The sequence below is a fragment of the Daktulosphaira vitifoliae genome, unplaced genomic scaffold, assembly GCF_025091365.1.
Source record: "Daktulosphaira vitifoliae isolate Bord-2020 unplaced genomic scaffold, ASM2509136v1 Scaffold_1, whole genome shotgun sequence".
In the NCBI taxonomy this organism is placed as follows: domain Eukaryota; kingdom Metazoa; phylum Arthropoda; class Insecta; order Hemiptera; family Phylloxeridae; genus Daktulosphaira; species Daktulosphaira vitifoliae.
In genome coordinates, this window is record NW_026099572.1 from 40,587,389 (window position 1) to 40,611,671 (window position 24,283).

General features: G+C 23.6%; 2 protein-coding genes across 4 annotated transcripts; both read right to left on the reverse strand.

Annotated features, from left to right (window-relative positions):
• Positions 1-1,873: 1,873 nt before the first annotated feature.
• On the reverse strand, positions 1,874-7,263 carry LOC126899647 (uncharacterized). The gene is made up of 3 exons (XM_050674703.1): positions 7,099-7,263; positions 4,545-4,718; positions 1,874-2,308 (listed from the first exon to the last, which is right to left on the reverse strand). Exons 1-3 carry the CDS (start codon positions 7,159-7,161, stop codon positions 2,015-2,017), a joined length of 531 nt encoding a protein of 176 aa, XP_050530660.1. The 5' UTR covers positions 7,162-7,263; the 3' UTR covers positions 1,874-2,014.
• Positions 7,245-21,924, reverse strand: LOC126899626 (NEDD4 family-interacting protein 1-like). Of its 3 annotated transcripts, XM_050674681.1 has the most exons (8): positions 21,617-21,922; positions 20,349-20,462; positions 20,148-20,291; positions 18,207-18,254; positions 12,912-13,020; positions 8,238-11,851; positions 7,877-8,172; positions 7,245-7,342 (listed from the first exon to the last, which is right to left on the reverse strand). In XM_050674681.1, the coding sequence occupies exons 1-6, from the start codon at positions 21,647-21,649 to the stop codon at positions 11,547-11,549; spliced, it is 753 nt and encodes a 250-aa protein (XP_050530638.1). In that variant the 5' UTR covers positions 21,650-21,922; the 3' UTR covers positions 7,245-7,342; positions 7,877-8,172; positions 8,238-11,546. The 3 variants fall into 3 exon arrangements, with proteins under 3 accessions (XP_050530638.1, XP_050530636.1, XP_050530647.1); XM_050674679.1 differs by having other exon boundaries at positions 7,877-11,851; XM_050674690.1 differs by lacking the exon at positions 18,207-18,254 and having other exon boundaries at positions 7,877-11,851; positions 21,617-21,924.
• Between the last annotated feature and the right edge of the window lie 2,359 nt (positions 21,925-24,283).

The following is a 24,283-nucleotide window of genomic DNA, read 5'->3' on the forward strand; positions in this document are numbered from 1 at the left end:
GATGTGATTTTAATCACTGTAATATATCATCTATACTTATCCTCACTGTACTACGACCTCAGTTTGTTAGGTTATTTTTTATACAGATAGGGTGTCAAGCTGGAATAGAATTGATATTTCTCAAATTCGAAAAATACTTTGGATAAAATAGATTTATCAGAGTTATATTTTGTAATAAAAAAAAAATATAGTAAAAATAAATAAGGATAGAAGCAAAGGGATAGGTATTTAGTTTTGGGTAACTCGGCGTTGAACTATATTGAGTTTTCGAATAATAAAATATCCCTACCTCACTTTTCATATTCTTGTTTATTACATGGATATTTAAGAAGTAAAACATACAAATAAAAATTGGTTCTTATCTTTATTTCCTTTCGTAGTTGTCGGAATTAATCGTATAGTAAATTCTCGGATCAATGTTAACAATAGTTTGTAGGATCTTGCGTTTAATTAGATTTGTGTGTGTATCAGATCTCAATTATCAATACACGATTTTATTACTTCGACAATGCACGTCGTTCATGAATTACGCACTGAAAAAGATTCTCTACAATGGCGTCCTTTATGATATATTATTCTTTTCATATTATACTGCGTTTTTACTAATCATATTTTTCAATAAATTCCCTATAATCGACATTGATATTCTTATAACTTACTCTGAACTTTTCAAAATAAAATTATACTAAAATGCTTATAGATATTCAAAATGTAATCAATTAGACAGTGGTGGTAGCTGGACGTAAAGCCATCACTGACGCGGACACAGTTAACCTCGTTAGCATATAGTAAATATTATTACAATACCTCTTACTATCCTTTACACCAACTGCCTACACGTCACCGACAGGTAATTGGTAAAAAATTTTATGGCTGGCGGGTACACACACAGAGGATATTTCCAAGATGTAGTTTTCTACCTTACAAGTTATATACTTAATAGTAAACTCTATCCGGACTACTAGCTTTAAACTGTCTTGTCAATAGATATAGCACATTTCAAAAAAATTTCTCATAAATTTTGTACTACTCTTTACCTCAACTGCCAGTTCGTTGCTGGAAGGTAATTGGCATAATCCTTTCAGCCTAGTGAGTACGCGGGAATAGAGTATTACTACTAAGACTAATTAATTCTAATCACAATATTACGCTTCTTTACTTTGTTCGTCACGTATAAGGCTTTCAATAAGCGTAGGGCACAATAACTTTTATTATGAATATACGACAATGTTTAAGACTATTACGCCTGTATAAATAAAATTACGCTTCTTCACTCTTTTCGGCACATTTAAGTCTGTCTAGAAATGAAGGGCACAATGATATTTTAAATTATTAAATATAATAACAATATTAATTTCTTATGAGAATATTATTAAAATAAAATTACTTATGAATAAGTTATAGAGAGCATATTCAAGAGGAAATCAATATGGATTTTTATATCACTATTTAATATTAAACGCTCGAATTCTCTTAAAATATTATTTATTTAAAGAATATTACTTTTGGCATTTTTAAATTTTATATATTTTATATATTTTTTCATTAATATAACATTAATGTAACTCATGTATAATTTATATAATTAATTTTGTAAGCTAGTTAAATATACATGTTTACGTTAAAAATAATAATCTTTACAACCTTCTAACATTTAAAAGATGAATTAAAGAAATAATTAATAGTTCATAAATCGAGTAATATATAAAATTTAAAAACACCAAAAATAATTTTATTAAAATAATTATAGTGACTAATATTAAAAAAATTACCGTGTAATGTTTCAAGGTATTATTACATTAATCTAATTGTTTGTAAGTAATTAAAATACTAAATTTAAAGACACTAAATATACTATAAATATAAATATACGTATAATTAATTAACGAAATTTTTTTTGTATATATTTATTTATAAATATGTAATAAAAACATATATATTAAAATAAATAAATTTTATAACAATTGAGAATTTCACTTTTTAAATGCAAACAAAATTCAAGAATTTCGTATTTTTAGGCAACCTTGACAGCTTGAATTTGAGATTCTATGGATTTCATATTTTCAACTAATTTATTTGTAGTACTTCTAATTAATCCTCCTGCTTCTTTCAATATTTCTTCATTTGGATTTGTTTCTACATCCTTTTTATATGAAACAGCTTCCTCTGCTATGTAATCAATAGTCTCTTCAAACTTTTTCAGTGCAGTTTTTCCTGTTTCTTCAACTCCATTTTTAGAGTTTCTAATGTCGTCCACTTCTTTGAGCCAAACGTTTAATTTGCTCTTCATGGCCTCATTTTGTTCTACCTGAAACATGTAAAGATATTTTAGTCATTCAAGACTAAAGTTATGAGTAGGGTCATTTTTTATGGGTACAGTTATTATTCTATAAATTTATATTATCAAACTATCTGCTATTTTTATTTATATTAGTATTTGTAATTTTCGAACTCAACACTAAATAGATTTAATATCATAATATGATATTTTTAACATTGAATTTGTATGATAAAAAAAGCTTGATAATTTAATTGTAAATTTATCTTATTTAATAAAAGCATACAATATATAGTAACAAGACTTAAGATTGTTTGTATTCTGAATTAAACATCTATGAAAAAGTTATATTAATTAATAATTATCATATTTAAAAATTATTAAATTTAAATAAACTTTCTTTATCATTAATAGTTTTTTAATTTTTTTTTTTTTAATTTTAATATACAACACTAAAAAAATTCTGTTTATACTAATGATCAATAGTATCAGTGACGTGTATACAATTTTTCAATAGAGAAAGGTAGTAAGGAACTTTAGTTTTACTTATTACTTAACACTTTGTAGTCCCAAAATCATACACTGTTAGTTGTAATAATTAGCCAGCACTTTATTTATATGAAACTGAACATAATTATAAAATTAAAAAGTGTGTTCCCTGAAATTGGATGATTTTAGATCGTGATTGATTGTAAATATGTTTTCATCGTTAAAATAAACATATAAGATCATATAAACTATGTAACTGTATAATAAAGATTATAAACTATAAAAATTAAAAATGTATATAGTATTGGTAAATTTTAAAAACTCTAGAACCTTAGGCCTATCATTATCTGCACCTAATTTATTCCTCATAAACTTCAAAACAATTGTTATGTGAGTAAAAAGAAAAGTATTATATTGCCAAAGTATATCTGTGACTATTTAAAAACTTTCCAGGAAAAAAAAAATTTATGATAATAAATACAAATCAACACTTTAGATAAGCATAAAAATAATGGTGACTTTTATTCCTTTTGTCAGTAAATTCCCTATTATATACAAATCTTAAATATCTCATAACTCCATTTTTATTACTTATAAACTTTTAAAAATAACAATTAAGAAGACTATATTAACGTTTCTCAACCTATAAAACTGGTACCACTAGGGTTACATAAATAGTTCGTACCTGGTACGCAAAGATAATGGCACTTTTTTAAAGACTTATAATTATTATTAAAATTAAATGTTATTTTCACATACAACCAAATATTTTTATTATTCTATTATTGACAATTAAAGACCCAATATATTAATATCATTAAGAATATATTAATGATTTTAGGTAAATAAAACTTATTAGACACAGTGAGTGTACTCAGAATTTTTTTGTGGGTTCACTTGTATTTAAAAAAGCTTTAATTATCTTCTTTAATTTGTATATTTATTGAGTGGAAGGTTTTATCATAACCTATTACATGTACTTCCTCTTGATTTGGGAAAGTAGTGTGTAAATTTAATAAAAATTTGTATGAGATAAAAGAAGATACCACTGGTCTAAATTAAAATAGTAAAAACGGTATCCGGGAGAAACTTTGAAATATTTCAAAAAATGTTGAACAAATTTCGAAGAAATAAAACTAGTATAAAATCAAATTTATTACTCTAACAATATTATAATATTAATCAATCTATCAAAAATAATTTTTAATCAAACAAGGCCAAAGGTAATCAATAAATATATACTATCTACTAACTTATTACATGTGAAACTTGAATTACTATACAAGATGTAATAATATACTACTATACACTTTTATCACTAGGAAGGAGGAAGAGTGGGACTGAAAAATGTTTAGTGATAAAATAACAATATTAGCGTCTCATTTCCAATCATTACTTTAAGTCATTAATAACTTCTGAAATATTGGCCCAGAAGTTGTTATCGTCCAGTCTTAATAATTTTTTTAATAAGATTATTATTTAATAAAAAAAGATAATTATACATGTTTTCATTAAAAAATGTCTACCCATATAAAACATATAAAATAAACAAAAAAGTATTTAATAATTGATAAATTGAGTAAAACATGTAAATAAAAAAAAACCCCAAAATATGTTTTAATACTATTATTTTTCATCCATTATTTAAATGTTCACAATAACAGAATCATTCGGTATTCAGTATGCATCGCTTTAATTTTAATTTTTAACCTTATAATTAATATCACCTCTTTTTAACGTATTAGAGATGCACCCTAATATAAATCATTATATCTACCTTGGCTAATAATTTGTTGATACCATCTTTAGTAAAACTAGCGAAGTCTTCAAAGCCTTTATTTACAATTTCCTTAACTTTTCCATCTTCTACTCCATAAGTAGATACCTTAGCTAAAGAATCCTTAATAGCACTATTGGCATCTGCTAACCAATCAGATGGAGCGCAATCAACCTTGAAAATTTTAAAATGTATTATATTATTTACATCTATATATAACACTTTTAAATATACATGTTTATAAAAACAAGATTAAATATCATCTTAATTCAATAAGAGGACTTCCCGTCCTCCATTGAAAGCAATATGACTATACGCATATTGTTTTAAATATATAGTACTAATCTTTACTATAAAATTAATTGTATGTTTATGAAAATTTTAGTATTTCTAATTATTGATACAGAATTTAAAATAATTTAGATAGGTGAAATTTATAAAAACAATTTTTTCGTAAATAGAAGATGGAACTTGAATTTTATCAAATTACAATTAATAATACTACTTTAAAGAGTTTTGCTTAAGGCAATTTCAAAGACATTTAATCAGTGTTAGAAATATGCTAATATATAAAAATATATGGGTGTCCATATACCATAAACCCTTCCGACACAATATTTACAAATTTAATCATCTGGAGTAATATTTTGAAATATTCAATTCATTAACGTATTCAATTACATATTATACTTCAGGATCACGCGGAAATTGTTGAAAATCCGACACTGCTTTTAAAGTCATTTTTTATGCATTTTAAAGTAATTATATTATCTTACAATAATATTGTAAGAAAGTTTTGATATTTAAAATACTTTTTTTTTATTAGTTCAATGTTTTATATAAATAATACATCCGACTTAAAAAAAAATAAACCAACTACAACACGTTTTAAAGAATTTCGAATAAAATCAATAATTAAATCGACTTTTTATGGGGACTCGCCTTAAATATGTTGTTAATCTAACAAAAAAGACGTTTCTTATTTGTTCAATAAAAATAAATTGTGTTCGGAAAAAACATAGTTTGTGATTCTAGATATTATTTTTCTACTCTAGGAAAAATGTTTCTTGAATGCTTTATTATTATTATAACTGCAGGTCTTTCAATATAATTTTCTAACAATAACCAATTTATTTACCCCAAAAAACACTAAAATAGTTATACATAAAAAAAAAATACGATTTGGAAAACAATCAGACAGTACATAAAACACAAAAAATTATTTTTGAAAGTTAATATATGTTATATTTAATGAAACCTAGATACTTTTATTGGGCTTTCTGATTAAGAAATTCTAATAATTAAAAAAAGAAGAAGATATAAATATTATATATAATAGAATTTATTTATCACAAGTTGGTCTACATGGTATTACATTTACAAACTTGGTATTAATACGATGATTTGATAAGTCAATTATCAAATAATTCGTGAAACAGTACACTAAATTGGACTAACTTTAAATATTTTCTTACTCTTATACCTAATGGAATTGAAGTCTAAATTAGTAAACCAATTAAATAACATTTCTTGTATTTAAATATAATTTAATTATTGCAGATACATTTGAATTTATTTATTTATTCTGTGGTAGTACTTGTATTATTATTAAACAATCTTTTAAATGTAAGTAATTTTCATGGAAATAGCTACACACTTCCAAATTATAGTAATCATGAAAAGATAGTGTTTTCTTCTGTTTTTATCTTAATTAACACGTATTTCAATGTTTATTACCGTAATTTTTCATGTAAATTACATGACAATTTTCACAAATTTTAAAATGATACAGACTATCTACTACTGAATATTAATATGATATTTTTTACCAAATCTTTTATTAAAATCTACTCTATAAAATATTTACCTTGGATTTTTTTTTTACATTTTATTTAAAATATAAATTATTGATCTATTTAAAATTATAGACCTCACCTTTAACTGTTATTTAAAAAAAAAACAGTAAAACATTTACTAGATAAAAAGTTATTTATGATGCCACTCTGTATATATATATTTAATTAAATATTAATTATTGTCTAATTATCATAATTATTATAACTATATTTTGCACTGTCAGAATAATTTGAACACAAATCAATTACAAACATTTTTTAGGAAATCAATATTAAAAATTAGTATAAAATGATAAATAATTTTTTTTTTTTATTTGATTTATACAATATTAGTACAATAAGCATAAAAGATAATAATGATTTTTTGACATGATTATTAATAAATAATTTAATGACCAAAATATAATGCAAATAATATTTTAATATAATGTTATATAAGAATTTATAGTCAGACTAAAAACATGTTTTAAAAAATGAGCCATAATTCATTTTACGTCCAAATAGTTTTAAACAATTTTACATATACGTTCAATGCAATAAAAATTGTTGACAAATATATTTGCAGTTAATTTAAGAACAATATAATTTGATATACTTTTGTATACTGAATAAATGAAAAGATAACAAATTGATAGATTTTATAAACGCCAAATCTATTTGTAATCTTATTATTTTTACAGTGCGATTTGTCTACTTACCTCTGTAGAAACAATAACAGCGAAAGTTATGACACCTAATAGAAGTACACTGGAACAAGCCATTTTTTGGTATAAAAATAAATGAGTTAAAATTAATAATTTCTTTAATTAAAAATTTGGAAGCTTACTATTATTTTCATGCTGTAGCTCTTTTATAGGCAGCATATCTTCCATCGTATCTAAAAAATTTATTTGTGATACCCCCACTTAAGCATTGTTTCCTAGCCTACATGAATTCAATCTACTGGTATAATTAAAGGTAAAATAATTATTATTTGTTAACAAAAATTATTTATACATTATAAATTTACAAGTAATTATTTTAAATATTAAAGTATTATGAAATGAAATTGAACAATGAAAATTTGTTTCAAGGATGTAGTTTATTTGTATAATTTAATAAAATAAAAATAAAAGCTAAAATAATGCAATTTTATAACACAAGAAATATACATTTGAAATCTTTTAAATGGATTTTAAAGTGAAAAGTTAATCATAATTTGATGACATTTGAGTATTATTGTTAATATCACTAATAAACTTATTAATAGTATTTTTTCTATCAATAATTATTCTTTGATAATGCATTTAAATTAATTTAATAAATTAGACATGGGATGTCACATATTATTCTATATTTGATTAAATATTATAAGGCATTTATAATTTTAGTATTTTTTATGTTTAAATCAACTGTTATTATTCCAAATCATAAAATAATTATAGAATATTTCATGAAACAATTCAACTAAACAGTTTGGTTGGTTATTATACTTACAAGATAATTTTAAATAATAATTCACATTTATTAACTATAACTAGATCAAATAACAAAATTTTCTTAAAATTGTTGTACATAAATCTAGAACATTCTGTATGGACTGATAAATTAGTTACGTCACTATATGTATACATAAATATATATAATACTCATTTTTAAATTAGATAATTTCTTTAAAGGAAATAAAAAAAAAAAAATTAAGAAGACGTTACACCGGAGATGCGATTTCAAAGTATACAAAAACATATTGATGTTCTCTAATTTATATTCAAAAAAATTTACGTAATTGCTACCTATTTAATAAAAAAAAAAAATAGTTTCATAGTAATAAAATCAAAACTACATGATGTAGACTTACAGTTATTGCGATATAGCTTAAAAGTGACTGTGGTTTCAACAATTTAGTTAATTAATTAAATTAACGTAAAGACGTTTGCTTACTAAAATTTTTAGCGTATTTGACCTTATCGCAATTATTATTTAAGAAATTTTAAAACAATTATCATATTTTCGTAGTTATCTTGTTCAATTATTTTTTAAATAAATAATTTGTATGTACACAAATAAGACAGGAGTAGAGTTAAAAAAAGAGTTGTTGTGATAAAAATATTATGTTTTAATATACGTATTGAGCGATTCAAAGCGGGTTCACAGAATATGGGGGTGGCAGTGACGATTATTTGATTTTATGATGGGTGAGGAAAATGAAAATAACCTTTGTGATAAAAATAATCATAAGAGCTATGCCTTATACCCCAAAGGTTTTTTATTTGTATTACTATATCAAGAATTTATTATGAGCTATTAGATATGCATAAATAGATTTCTTTTTATTAAGCCTATTTCAAATATTTAATTTTTTTTTTGAATAGTACGCCATTGATTTTACACACTTTTAAATAATAATCAAACATAAAATTCGATCTTCCAAATTTGTAGGTTATAATATTTTCATATTAACTACACTCAATAATATATCATATATAAAGATTCCAAAATAAAAAAACTTATATTATGTAAATTGTATAGAATGAGTATGTCAATGGGGGTCTATTCCCCTTTTTATTTTACCACCATTGAGGGGTAGAGTTCTCCCGTTCTGTTTGATATAAATATTTCATGTCTATCTTAGGAATAATTTGAAATGGCACATATCGGAATAATAAAAGTTTTGAAGTTTAATTAATCTAAAAATTACATCACTAAAAAATTATTTTATAAGAGTATATTATTATTTAAATTAGTTTAATATGACGCAATATGATAAAATATATTGACTACTTAAAAATTATTTACTGATAATAAACGAAAGATTATAATTTTTCATTTATTATATTCATTAATATAATAAAAATAATATACACAATTTAAATTTAAATTGTTTTAACGGTTAAAATATTTAAAACAGTTGGTTAGCTAACATTTTCAATTGGAGTTATTACATTAGATAATTTTTAGTACTCACTTTAAATTGCTTAAACACGTATATAAGAATTTTTAAAGACATAATTAATTTAGTCGTGAAGGATAGGGGCACCAGTAGTATAAATATAGATTTAATAGGCACATTTTTCCAGTCGCTTTTTACATCACGAATCCATCCTGAGTATCTCAGTTTTCTAAGGTGCTAAGTTTATCTTCTGAATTGCTACCGACCTCCTAACGCCGGCGACGAACGCTGTCTTCGGTTTTTGACGTTCTACGCGACACTTGTCCTTTCTGTTTCGTCGTCATTGGCCTACTATTTATTTTCCGTTTTATTTGTTGTAAATTTAATTACAGTTAATAGTATAATTTGTATTCTGACTGACATTATTTTCTATTTTATCTAAAATAACTGTGGTTAATTACTTTTAAATACAAATTTACCAAATTGGCAGTGCCTAAGCACTACATAGCCTGTATAAGGTACTATTCGTGGATAAAGGTATCCACGTATACAGATGTTCAGTAAGTAAGGAAACAGGTGAATTGTTACAAACAATGAAAACAATAGAAACCCGTTTCCTTACTTACTGAACACTACATAATAAATGTATTTTCCTTTGTTGTTATATTTGTTATGAAAGAATTTATATCTATCATCATTTCTTTTACGCTGGATATGCACTGAAAAGCTATTAATTTTACTGAGATTTTTTTTTTTTTGTGTATAAGACGAATAAAGAAAACTCTTTAACATAGTCTAAAAGTATAAAAATTATTTTTAAAAAAAGTAACGCAAAATATTCACTGGATTAAAAGTTAAAAATGTTAAAACTTGGTGAGACATTCTGTATAGAGGAAAAAATAAAATATGTATTTTATTTAGTTTAATGATTAGATTTTGTACTCATAAGTATCTACTCCTACTTGTAATTAAAAAAAAGTTCTTTGTTAATATACAAAAATTGTACATAATTTCATACATGAAAACATATTTTAAATAAACTTTAAAATTTATACAATAAACATTTATTAAACAAAACAAATAAAAAAATTAATTTATATTTAATATTTTGAAAAATTAACTTAAAATTCTTAATATGTATTAAGATATTTTACTGGAACTACTATTCAAATGTTTTATGTCGATAATATATATAAAGACAAATACAGATTACTTTTAACAGTATGGAGTATTAATTATTCCACACTTTACACATTTTATACAATGTTTATTTTATAATTTTTAACATTTATACATATACGAGTACAATAAAACAGTCTAAACTGTTATTATAAAGTGTATGTATAAAAAATAAAGACTAGTAAAATTATACTTTGTTGTTTACATTTTTTTACTTATAAAATATGTATGTTTTAGTTACAAGCTAGTACTAATAAAAAAAAGTTATATTTAAGTTATATTGTGTTACTTATTTTTCTTTATTTATTTGAAATTATTCTTTAAGTCAATATAAAATTATTTTGAAATCATTTATATTTAAAAGTTTATTAAATTTAAGTTCATAAATTGATTTTAATATATCATTCTGGATAATTATGATATGCAAATGTTATTTTTTTAAAACTGGAAATGTACGTTATAAATAACTATATATGAAAATGATCAGTAGAACAAATACATAAACCAAGTAAAAAATATAGAGATTAAAAATAACATGAAAAAATAATTGTTGATAGAAATTACAAACAAAAATGCTAATAATCACAGTTGGTGGATTGAACTCACTATTTTATAATTTTACAATAACTCGGTTATTATAAATAGTAAAATTAAATAATATTCTAATAATAGAAAACTCAGTAAAAAAAGAAAAACTTTGTCACTAAAAAAATAATATACTTATCACTCTTTTAAGTTTTTATAATAAAACATTTAAATTTTTAAGTAAATTTAATCATATTAATAAATAAATATAACAAAAAAACCAATGTCAAATAATTTTAAATGTTTTTAAGAAGCTTACATAAATTACTTTAATAAAAAATCCAAGTTTAGAATAAAAATAATTTCTTATAATGTTTTAAACTATGAGAATTATTTAATGTATAATTTAGATTAATCAATAATTGCTATCTAAATATAATATTATTAAAAAAATTTTTTCTGCACTATTTAAATAAAATTAACTAAGAAGGTCAATTTGTCCATTATGTTTTAAAAATTATATGTTATTTATTTATGTAAAAACTAAGAATCAAATTAAAATCAGATCGTTTTTTAATAAAAGTATAGAACGCGTTCTTGGGCAGGTACACTAAGTAACCTCCAACCACGTTTAATATTCATATACTGTATAACAGCTCGTATACAGATTAAAAACCCAAATGCCATGACTAACCACCAAAGCCATGTGTTAGTACGATTTTCTGGTGATAAATCACTCATTTCTGTGTTGCGTTTTACAATCATTGTCCATTTAGCCAGCGATAGACCAAATCCAGCTAAAGCTCCATAGCGAGCTGCAACGGTTTGGCACAAACACATTAGAGCTAAGAAGCCAACCCAATTGAAAATTAGTGCCACTAAAAATAAAAGTAAATGTAAAAATGATTTGTTATTATTTTAATATAAATAAAGTAATAAATAATAAAATAATCCCTATATATATATTTTACCTCTATGTATTTTGTAAAAATTTCATTAAATATCATAAAAAATATTATTAATCACTAATTTTAAAACTGACGATTTTAATGATAATAATCTATAATTTATACTTTTAGAATATCTTCAAAAAATATGAGGTATGTACATGTAAATTCTGTATATATTATGTTAAAATCATTTTTTAATTATTTGTGTCTAATAAAATAGAAAATTAATAAAAATTTTTTGAAATTTTAAAATCTTCATTTAATATTTTAATAAAATAAAGTACATGCTTAATCCTAATGTTGCATATACACAACATTTTATTTTAAAATACTGAAAAAAGTATTTTCTTTTTACTTAATAAATTGTTGTATGAGTATATACTTAAGTAATAAAATGCTGTAAAACATAAAATTAGTTTTTTTCTAATCTTGGGGACTAATGAGTTAATAACAATAAAAAGAAATTATCATTTTTTAAAAAAGCTTGTTTTAACACTTTTTTTTGCTAAAAATGATTCAAAGGTAGAAAAAATTATTAGGACAGATACTTACTGAGTTATAAGCATTTTAATACATAGAATGAGTATGTAGCATAGGTTGATACAGCTTGTACTGGTATATATTTATAACGCAAACTTAATCTGTACACACATACCCTCATGTGTCAAAATACTTACAACCCTTTAATAAATATTTGGCCTATAATTGTTATTGACACATTAAAAATTTTTAGAATAAAATCTCTAAAAAACAGCTACTTTGAAATGTTCATAATTTTTAATTTTAGTTTTTAATGAGCTAACCATTTATATCAATGTTTTGTAATAACTTTATGGAATAATCATTGAAAATTAAAAGTTATTAATTATTGTTACAACACTTAGTAAAATTTGTTTAGCAAAATATATTTTAAAATTAAATTTATAGTGTCATACATTATTATGAAAAATAACTATTTATCAAAAAAAAAAAAAAACATAAATACTACCCAAAAAAGCTGTCAAAAACATGTAGTCTGTTCCGAGCAAGTTTGTATCTATTTCACAAGTATTTTGAGCAGCATCAATAGTTAAAACTGTCAAAGTTTGAGGTGAAATCTAAATGAAAATATAAAATAAAATAATATAACAATTATATGATATAGTAAAATTCAATCTGCCATAATAATAAAATAGGATGAAATTACAGTGGCACAGTGGGGTCGAGGCACAGTGTGGAAGAGGCATAGATGGGACAAGTATAGATGATAACTGACAGTGATTAAAATCACTATCATAAGAAACGCTTCGATGCAAATCTGTAGATAGTGTCAAGCAAGCAAGATAGTGCTTCATTTAGAGATATTGGTGGATTATTCCAAAAACAACATCAAATCTTATTTCTTTAATTAAATCCTGATTAGTAGTTCTTTTATTTTAAAATATAATATATGAATAAATACTAATTATAGTTATTAAATTTAGTATGAAATTGATATTCAATAATTTAATATTGTAATTTATACGGAGAAATTATAAAAATAACAAGTTATATTTTGCTTTACTTTTAAGTGTATAAAAATTTAGAGGCTTGATAGAATATTTTTCAATAAAAACTGTTTGTTACTATAAATAAATGCACTGGACTACAAGGAACTTTAATAAGAAGCAAAAATATACTTTTCTAAATCAACTTTTTTCATTGTTTTCTAATCTGCAATTAGACTTTTGCTATCACTTCTAATTTTTTGTATTATTACTAATTACATATAAAATAATAATTAAAAGAATTATAATAATAATAATAAATTTTTTTTTCAAATTATTACTGATTTAATTTTTAATATGCTAAAAATAATGAGTTCAAATTTTCATTTTTAACCTATTTTTTTTGTCTTTTAAAGTTGATGAAAAATTTTTGATAAAGTTTTGTGAAAGTTTATAGTAAAAAAAGTTGAATATGTTACCATAACTTTTAGCTCAATTACAAGTTTGAAATTGACATCATTAAATAGAAAATTTTAAGAGAATTAAAACAATGCTATTTTTAAGATTAATATGCAGTCAGGAAATTTTATAATTACTATTTACAGTATAATTATCAGAAAAACTCATTATTTTTTTAAATTTTAATCGTAATAGAACACTTAAATAGAAATCATAATAATCATTTCTAAGTAACTTGTGGTATTTAAAAAGATTCTACAATTGAAATATCCAGAACTGAATTAATTTTAATGATTTACTTAAACTAAAAAAAAAAAACCCAGCACAGTGGGGTCGTGGCATAGTTGGGTCCAGTATAGATGATATCTGACAGTGATTAAAATCATTATCATAAAAAACGCATCAATGCAAATCTATAGATAGTGTTTAATTAAAAAAAAAAATTTGTTAAAATAGCATATTTTTAAATATGGTAGCCATTTGCGCATAGAAGATAGGTCGTCGGGACAAAATTTTTTATTTTATTTTATAGTACACAAAATAAGCTTTAATTTGATATATGTTTAAAGAACGCAGTATTTCCGGAACATTTTCAAAAATTAAGTTGAAAAAGTTATTTTGTAAAAAAGTTACCATTTTAAATCCCCCCAGTGAGCAGAATAAGTGTTAGATTTTCAAAAAAAATTATATCAAATAAAAGGGAAATATCTAAGGTTTAAATACAAAAAAATATTATTTTTATTTGTTCATTTTTGAAAAAGTTATGGCAGTTTTAAGTACAAAAAACATCCCGATAAAAGGTAATTTTTATCGCAATCATTACATTTTTTTTTAATTTTCGACAGCCATTTGCACATAGAAGATAAGATGTCGGGACAAATTTTTTTTTTTCATTTGATAGTATATAACATAACCTTTGATTTAATGTATGTTTAAAGGACGCAGTATTTCCGGAACATTTTCAAAAGTTCAGTTGAAAAAGATCTATGTTTTTTACAATATTTTAAGTTTTGAACGCCCCCTATATAAGGGGAAATTGTCCAATTTTAATAAAAAGTATGTCAAATGAAAGATGTACTTATAATGTATTTAGAAAAAAAAAATTTGTGCTGATATATACATTTTTCAAAAAGTTATAGCATTTTTAAGTTGAAAATTTAAAATCGAAAATCGAAAATTTTAACACAAAAATAGTGTTTTTTTAACTACGGCAGCCGTTTAAATGTAGAAAAAAAAGTGTCGGGACAAATTTTTTTTTTTCATTTTGTAGTACATAAAATAAGCTTTAATTTGATATATGTTTAAAGAACGCAGTATTTCCGGAACATTTTCAAAAATTAAGTTGAAAAAGTTATTTTGTAAAAAAGTTACTATTTTAAATCCCCCCAGTGAGCAGAATAAGTGTTAGATTTTCAAAAAAAATTATATCAAATAAAAGGGAAATATCTAAGGTTTAAATACAAAAAAATATTATTTTTATTTGTTCATTTTTGAAAAAGTTATGGCAGTTGTTTTAAGTACAAAAAACATCCCGATAAAAGGTAATTTTTATCGCAATCATTACATTTTTTTTTAATTTTCGACAGCCATTTGCACATAGAAGATAAGATGTCGGGACAAATTTTTTTTTTTCATTTGATAGTATATAACATAACCTTTGATTTAATGTATGTTTAAAGGACGCAGTATTTCCGGAACATTTTCAAAAGTTCAGTTGAAAAAGATTTATGTTTTATATGGAAGTTTTAAGAAAAAAAAGTGAAAAAATTTCGAAAATTAGCGAGTTTTAAATTTGTAATTTTTTTGGATATTTCCCCCATTTGCGGGGAACGAGGGAATTTTTTTCAATTTTTAAGGGTAATGTCTTCAACTAGATACGATTTGTGATCTTTTGACGTATTTTTGAAAGAAATCGGTCCAGTGAGAGCTGAGAAAAAGTGGCAACAGACATAAAAAAAAAAAAAAACATCATCATCATAGTAAAATTAATACCTTCTACGCTTCGCATCGAAGCTAAAAAAAAAGTTATGATTTTGAATCCCTCTTATGGGCAGGTAAAGGGTTAGATTTATAAAAAAAAAAACTAAATGATAAGTAAAGACATGCATCTATATAAAAAGAAATTATACCGATTTGGACATTTTTGATAAAGTTATAACAGTTAACAAGGTTATAAGTTTTATGCACTGGACTACAAGGAACTTTCATCAGAAACAAAAATCTACTTTTCTAAATCAACTTTTCGCCATATTTTTAAATGTGCAATTAGACTTTTTCTATTACTTCTAACTTTTAATATTATTACTTATTATTAAAAAATAAGTATTTATATATAAAAAAAAATAATTAAGAACAAAAAAAAATTGTTTTAAATTAATACTGATATTGATTATTAATATGTTAAAAATAAGGAAAATGACACATTTAACCTACATTTTTAATCGTTTAAAGTAGATTTTTGTGAATGTTTATAAAAAACAAAAAAAAATTTATTTTACCATAACTTTTAGCTCAATTGGCAAGTTTGAAATTGACATCATTAAATAGAAAATTTTATGAGAATTAAAAAAATTGTATCGTTAAGATAAATATGAAATTAAGAAGTTTTATAATTACTATTTATAGTAAATTTATCAGAGTAGATCAATATTTTTTTGCATTTTTATCGTAATAGATAACTTAAATAGAAGTAATAGTAATAATTTCCTAATAACTTTTGGTGTATAAAAAGATTCTACAATTGAAATATTCAGAAGTTAATTAATTTTAATGATTTACTTTAACTAAAAGAATCAATCAAAACAAAGTTGTTAAAAAAAATTACTCAATTGAGCGTATTATAAAATTTGATTTTAATTGTAAAAATTCATTATTAATTCAGGAGAAACTAACAATCATTTATTTTTAAAAATGATTTATATAACATGTTAACAAAATTTTTGTAATATTATAGTCTAATAGTAGCACACACAAATAGAGTAATAAAATTATTAAATTACAAAGTAAAATGATTTAATTTTGTAGTTGAAACCTATCATATCATATAATATAAGTTGTCAATAAATACTTTGAAAACATTATAAATTAATTATTTTAATGGTCTTTATGAAGAACATGTAATAACTACATGTAATTACCTACTCGGCAACTGTACGTCGCTACTATCGGCTGAAAAAATTGGTTATTTAAGCTAGTTCAAATTTCTAAGTTATTTTTCTCAACTTCAAAAAGAAAAAAAATTAAAATAAGTTTAACTTTCTATGCTATATCAATTTTTTATTTATATAATATTTATAAAAATCTGTACTCCCTTTGTCAGGTATTTTAAAATAAAATAAAATACAAAACCCAGAACTTTAACACAAAAATAGCATATTTTTGAATATTGTAGTCATTTTAACCATGAAGACAAATCCAGAGGTGAAATTTTTTTTTTTTCAAATCGAACTATATTACATAAGCTTTAATTTAAGACATATATAAAAGTGTCAGTCTTTTCAGAACATTTTCAAAAGTTAAGTTGAAAAAGTTCTATTTTCTATACGCATTTTTAAAGGTTCAAACCCCCCCTGTATAAAGGGAAATGGTCCGATTTAAAAAAAAAGTATGTCGAATGAAAGAGGTATATATAAAGTATAAATCATAAAAGAATAAAATTGATTCATGCAATTTTTAAAAAGTTATAGCAACATAATGTTAAAAAATGTAAGATATATCAAGAATTTTTTCACAAAAATAGCATATTTCTGCATATAGAAGTCATTTTTACCATGAAGACAAGTCCAGATGTCAAATTTTTTTTTTCAAATTAAAGTACATGACATTAACTTTAATTTAAGGTATATATAAAAAAAGTCAGTCTTTCCGGAACATTTTCAAAAGTTAAGTTGAAAAAGTTAATTTTTTGTAAAAAAATTACTATTTTGAAACCCTTCCTGGAAGCTTGTAAAGGGTCAAATGTTCACAAAAATATGTAAAATGTTAGGTAAATACCTAAGGTATCTATAAAAAAAAATATATATAATCATTCGGTAATTTTTAAAAAATTTATGGCAATTTTAAGTAAAAAAAATTGAAAAAATGTCGAAAATTAGAGATTTTTAAATTTGTAATTGTTTGGGGGATTTCCCCATTTACGGGAAACGAGGGAATTTTTTTTCAAAATTTGATGGTAATGTCTTCAACTAGATATGATTTGTGATCTTATGACATATTTTTCATCAAAATCGGTCTAGCGAGAGCTGAGATTGAGCGTTCACAGACACAAAAAAAAAACACATCATAGTAAAATTAATACCTTCTCAGCTTCTCAGCTTTGCATCAAAGCTAAAATAATAATATAAAATTATTAATCATACCTCTTGAGAATTTAATCCTACATGAGGTGGTGGTCCAATTATTCTTCCCTTGAAAAAATTAAAACATTTTCTTAGTACTATTTCATAATAATTATTAAAGAGGAAAAAAATATTACACATATAACCAAGCAAATTAGAAATCAGTTTATATTAACATTCTTTGACAAAAAATAAAATAATTATCTTTAAATGTTTAAGTTTTCATCTATAACATGTTTAAAATCATTACTTTCCAACTTTTCATAAAGTTACAAAATTAATAACTATATTTTCATTTTACTTTTTAATGAATCTCTAAAAGCTAGTATTTTTTCTCTATATTAAATATTGCCTCTACTTCACTTATTCTTAATACTTATGGATGTTACTAACATAATCTAACAAGTAAACTTTATCTTATCACTAAATTATTAACTATAGTTCTTCACTACGTAGGGTGATGTTTTAAACATTAGCCACTTGAGATATCTTCTAAAATAATAATTATACTGAGTATTTTTTTCTTTTTTTCAGTTATATAACTTATAAATTTATCAATCAAAGTACTTTTACAATTCAACTATTATACAATAACAGAGTATCAAATTGAAATTTTTAAATAACAGCATAAATAATTTTTACACTTACTTTTTTATATAAACAATGCAAAGTTTTCAAATAAGATAATGATCTAATTATGAAAATTACCAGTCAATAATAAATTGTGGACTTATTCTTCGACCATTATTAGCATTTTAAGATATAGACTGAAGATAAAGCATGGGTATTGCTATTTTTATCATTAGATATTTCTAGGCTACATTACTGCCCCTACCAAAGTATAAAAATGTGAACAACTTCCAATGTATTGATCTAAGTTGTTATTAATCAGTAATTTTTTTTTAAGCTAGTTAAACATGTATATTGCCATTAAAATTAATTTGACTCCCTTGTATTGTATAAGGTATGAACCGAAAAAGTACTTAATGCTTAATATATTAAAAAGAATATGAAATTAAATAGCCAAAAAATAAAATTTCAATATCATTATTTTATCAAGTGTGTAATGTTTAAAGAATTAATCTGTATATATCCCTCTATATTAATAAATAAACAACATGGTTTTTATCCAGGTTATTCTACATTAACACCCAGGGTAATTCTGTACTTTGTATTTTTAACTCTTAGTTTGCAATTTTCTTAAATCAGATTAATGTTATTTCTTTGGACTTTACTAAATCTTTGATACGGTTGACCACACTCTCTTTATTAGCTTCTTAGTCTTCTTGGTAAAGGTAATATGTTAATTATAGTTTCATTCAAAAAGAGATGAAAGGATGTTATTGAATTCAATATAAGGACGGCTGATGTGTGCGTGAATAATATGGGACATTATATCAAGTAGAAGTTTAGGATGAGGGGTGGCCAACCCTAAGTAGTTGAGATAAAGGCTAGGAAAAAGAAGAAGAAACTCAATTCTCTACAATGCTAAATGTCTAATTTTTGCTTACTGATATAAATATTTTCTTTTAGATTAAATCAAATTCTGACTTTATCATTCCCCAACTAGTCTTAATCACTTAATTTAATTGAATAAAACTCTTGATATTAAAAAATGTGTTTTTATATTCACACCTAAAATTTTTACTTGTCTGGTCTGTTTTAATTAGCACATAGGAATTTCTCAATTTAAGGTAATAAAACATTTTAGGTTTATATTTTACACCCCTCAATAATATTATGTTGTTTCTTTTCTTAAGGTTTTTTATTGTGGTCTTGTATACCCTTAAAATAGGATTGTACACTAAGAGACCTGTCCTTTTCAAATACTAGAATTAGAGTTGAGAGTTTTTAGTTCATGAAATATAAAATCCCAATTAACTTAGCATACTTATAAAATAAACAATTAATTATAATACATTAAATATTGCTAAAACTTATATAATTTTATGATTAACATACTGGTAATCTAGGAGACATTTCTCCTTCCAATTGTTTTTCCATTTGTACTTCTTCATAAGTAGGTAATTTTACAAGATCTGGATTACAATCTTCATAAGGAGGTGGAGCTGATAAGTCTAGTCTAGGTGGTAGGATATCGTAATGCTAAAAATAATATTTTAGTAATATTTCATTAATGACACTCATTTAGTAAGCACTTACTGGCATTGGTATTGTATTTACAGTATTCTGTCGACTTGATTCAACATTACTATTTTCCGGCAAATTAGACTGCACCACAGTAACAACATTTGAATAAACTGGAGGGGGTATATTCTACATAATACAACATGAAATATTTTTAGTTTGTACACACAATATTAAAGTTCATATAATTATAACTATATTTTCTTAATAGTTTAATAATGCTAGAAAATAATCATTTAGTATTGTACAATTAATACAAACGAAAATTATACACATATAATTTTTTTTTTTATGTAATAATTATATATTTACATATAATATTATGTATTTTCTAATACATAATACTTTTATATAATTATTTTAAGATAAAAAATTAAAAAGCATATACTTGTAGTATTTGTTGACTATAGTAACACAGATTTACTAAATGAACAAATTAATTTTACTTAAAAGTAACTTGGGGTCGATCTACTCCATGTTCTATAATTAAAAAAAAAAATTGGTTTTATCCTCCTCTCACCTCTTTAAAATAGTATCAACTTAAGTTTTTTAAATGGCAAATATATGTGTTTAATTAGCTTAAAAATAAGAAAATTACTGATCAATAACAATTTTTGAACCAATAATTAAAAAACATATTAGCATTTTTATTAAAAGTGTTGGCTTGTCCTAGTGGGTGGAAATGTATGTTTCAGTGCAGGGATCCTAGATTCAATCTTCTGGGTGCTGATGAGATTTTTCTTGTGATTTTCTCATTGGTGGTATCTGAACTCTGGTGCAAACTAGCCATAATACCCATCCCGTCTTTCATTAGCCTAAACAATATTCATCTTTGACTTGCTAATATGTGAAAAAGGGTCACTACCCTATTTTCATGATAATTTCGAGATGTAAATCATTTTATAAAAGGACAGGAGGAGTATTATGGTTTGATATTTCAGAAATAAACAAAACCATTTTACTTCTCCCTTCATACTGTGAGAGTGCTATTTTTTTAAATTATTTTTTTGGTATAAATAATTCAAAAATTATTATCAAGCAGTCATTTTCTAGTTGAAANATTATGGTTTGATATTTCAGAAATAAACAAAACCATTTTACTTCTCCCTTCATACTGTGAGAGTGCTATTTTTTTAAATTATTATCAAGCAGTCATTTTCTAGTTGAATCGTTTTTTTATTTTTTTTAAAGAAATAGGGAATGTGAAACTATGAAGCTACAAAATTATGAATAATATAAATATAAACCTAGAATGTAATTACAGTAAATAATTAAAAACAAACCATTGTATTGTGATGATCTATTTCTTGATTCATAGCTTAGATAAGATATTTAAATATTTGCTATAAAATCAAAATAACATTTGTCCACGTAATGTAACGTTTTTTAGTTAAAATTAGGATTTCAAGATACTGTAACTTTTTACTCAGAATGACACAGGGACTTTCAATAAAAATTACTTTTACTGTTTAAACATATTTTTGTAAAAAAAATCCTATTATGTATAGTCAAATTATTCAAAAATGCCTTCTAACTTTAAATAATAAAACATAATAGTCTATTACAAAAAAGTATCTTACACGAATCAATAACATATGTTTATTCAATCTATAAAATATAATCTACGACTAAATGTACAAGTATTGATAATATTTATATAAAGTGATATGGTTTACAATGCTACCATAATGATAATATTGGAATTGAAAAATCTAAATTCAAAGAAATTATAAAAAGTATACAATAATTTCTTTGGCCCAAGATTTTTACAGCATTTAGTAGTTGTATGTAATACAATTAATAAATCAATAAATTAATAAGACCTAAATCATTTTTATATTTAAATATTTATGAAAGTAACATAGTGATGCATGTTGGGGGAAAATGATCCCGAAAAAAACGAAATATTTTAAGGGGTATCTTAGAAGCAAAATTACCTTTTATAACAAATAATTTAATTCTATACAGTGAAATAGGATAAACTAAATTTTCTAAAGACAAAATATTACAAATATATTATTCCAATTAAAAATAATATTTTTAAGATTTTGTTATCCTGGAGAATACCCAGGACAGTAAAGTCTTAATTACACCACTGGTTGAATCAGATTTATTTATTAGCACTCTTTTATGCTACAGATTATATGAAATTTCATATAATTTATGTTAATATATTATTTAATGTAAAAATAGCTCTGGTCAAACATCTTAAGCCTTAGCCACTAATAAGTTGTAAAAGTTTCAAAGAAAAATTTTAACATCAAACTAAGAAAAGTCTAGGTAAAGTAAATAGTGTTAGTAGGGGTAATACCTAAAATTCGACCTAAATTGAACATCCAACGCCAACAGAACTACCAACCATGATGTCCTTAATGTTGTGTATGGTTCTCACCCATCCATCGTAAAGTATTTTGCTACAGCCGTACTGTTCTATCCATCTGTCATACCACAGATTACATGAAAAGTTTTCATATAATCTGTGGCCATAACGTTTTTGCCCTTCGCTGTATTATAGTATAGTCTTATTTCTACAAGCTCCCAGCAGATGTGCATTAGTGATAGCAACTTTTTATCAATCTTGATTACTCTTACAAACTTTTATTGTTACTTTCAAAATTACAGTTACTGTTATTTTCTCAAAAGAATATTATCTTTGTATAAAATTCTTAATAACAGTTATATATATATAACAGTTTTATATGTTAAAAGACTGTTATTAAAATAAAATAAATGACCAACATTAAATATTTATAAACAATTTAAATTTAAACGTAGAATAACTCAAAATAATTTAATTTAAGAGGACGCTACACCGCCATAATTTTAGGCTTGAAAATGATCAAAAGTATAATTCATATTATACGGTTTAAAGTGATCGTAGAAATTTGATATTTTGAGGATATTTAAAAAACATTATTTCGAAATGATTGTAATAGGCTTTTTTGGGGGGGACTTTTGGTTTGAGTGTAATTGTTTAAAAAATAATTTTTTTTTTTTTTTTAACTGCAATAAATCATTGCTGAATAGTGATATCTTAAAAAGCTCATTACAAACATTTCTAACTGTTATATTCTTTGCCTCCTCAAAATTTCAAAACTCTAAGATGAATACTAACAAGATTAAATGATTTATAAGTTTATGTAAAAATGCAAAATAATTGTAAAAAACAACGCTTTTTGGTCGAGCGGACAAACTACCACTAGCGTAAAATTATCGTCATTGACGCGGCCTTATCTTAATGACTTATTAAAGTGGCTGTTTCAATTCTAGGAAATTTAGGAGTTTTTATTCATATAAAACTGTAAAGCATCATTTGATTTTACAATTATCGATTCTTGCTATCGAAAATATCAAGGTGAATAAAAATGTTACTACTTTGCGTGCTTTGATTTCGATAATTTTTATTTTATATAAAAGCTCTGATTTATATATTTTATAATATATAATGATTCTTTGGAAATTGAATTTTAACGATATAGTAGAAAAATAATATATAATAAAGCGATTTTTGACTTTTTTGATAAACGTGAAATGACGTTTATTTTATGATTCCTATATCCGTTTGAGTTTGATAATCGGTATAAATAAATGTGTATATATATATACATTTGTTGATGTGTATTATTTCTTGGTAATATCTTATACACATTTTATACTGACCAAATATGAATTTATACTTAATTATTAGTGAACTTTAATTTCTTGCTTTATTGTGAATTATACCGTTACACTGAAAGTTATAATGTTTAATTGTTGTGTTGTAATCAGTAAACTTTGATATTTAAACTTTACCACGTTTTGTTTATTTTGTAAAACGCGTTATACAGTGACTGTGAGTAATGTTTAAATATCAAAGTATACTGATTACAACACAATAGTCAGAAATTATAACTTTCAGTGTAACGTTATAATGCACAATGAAGCAAAAAAGAAGAGTTCACTTATTAATT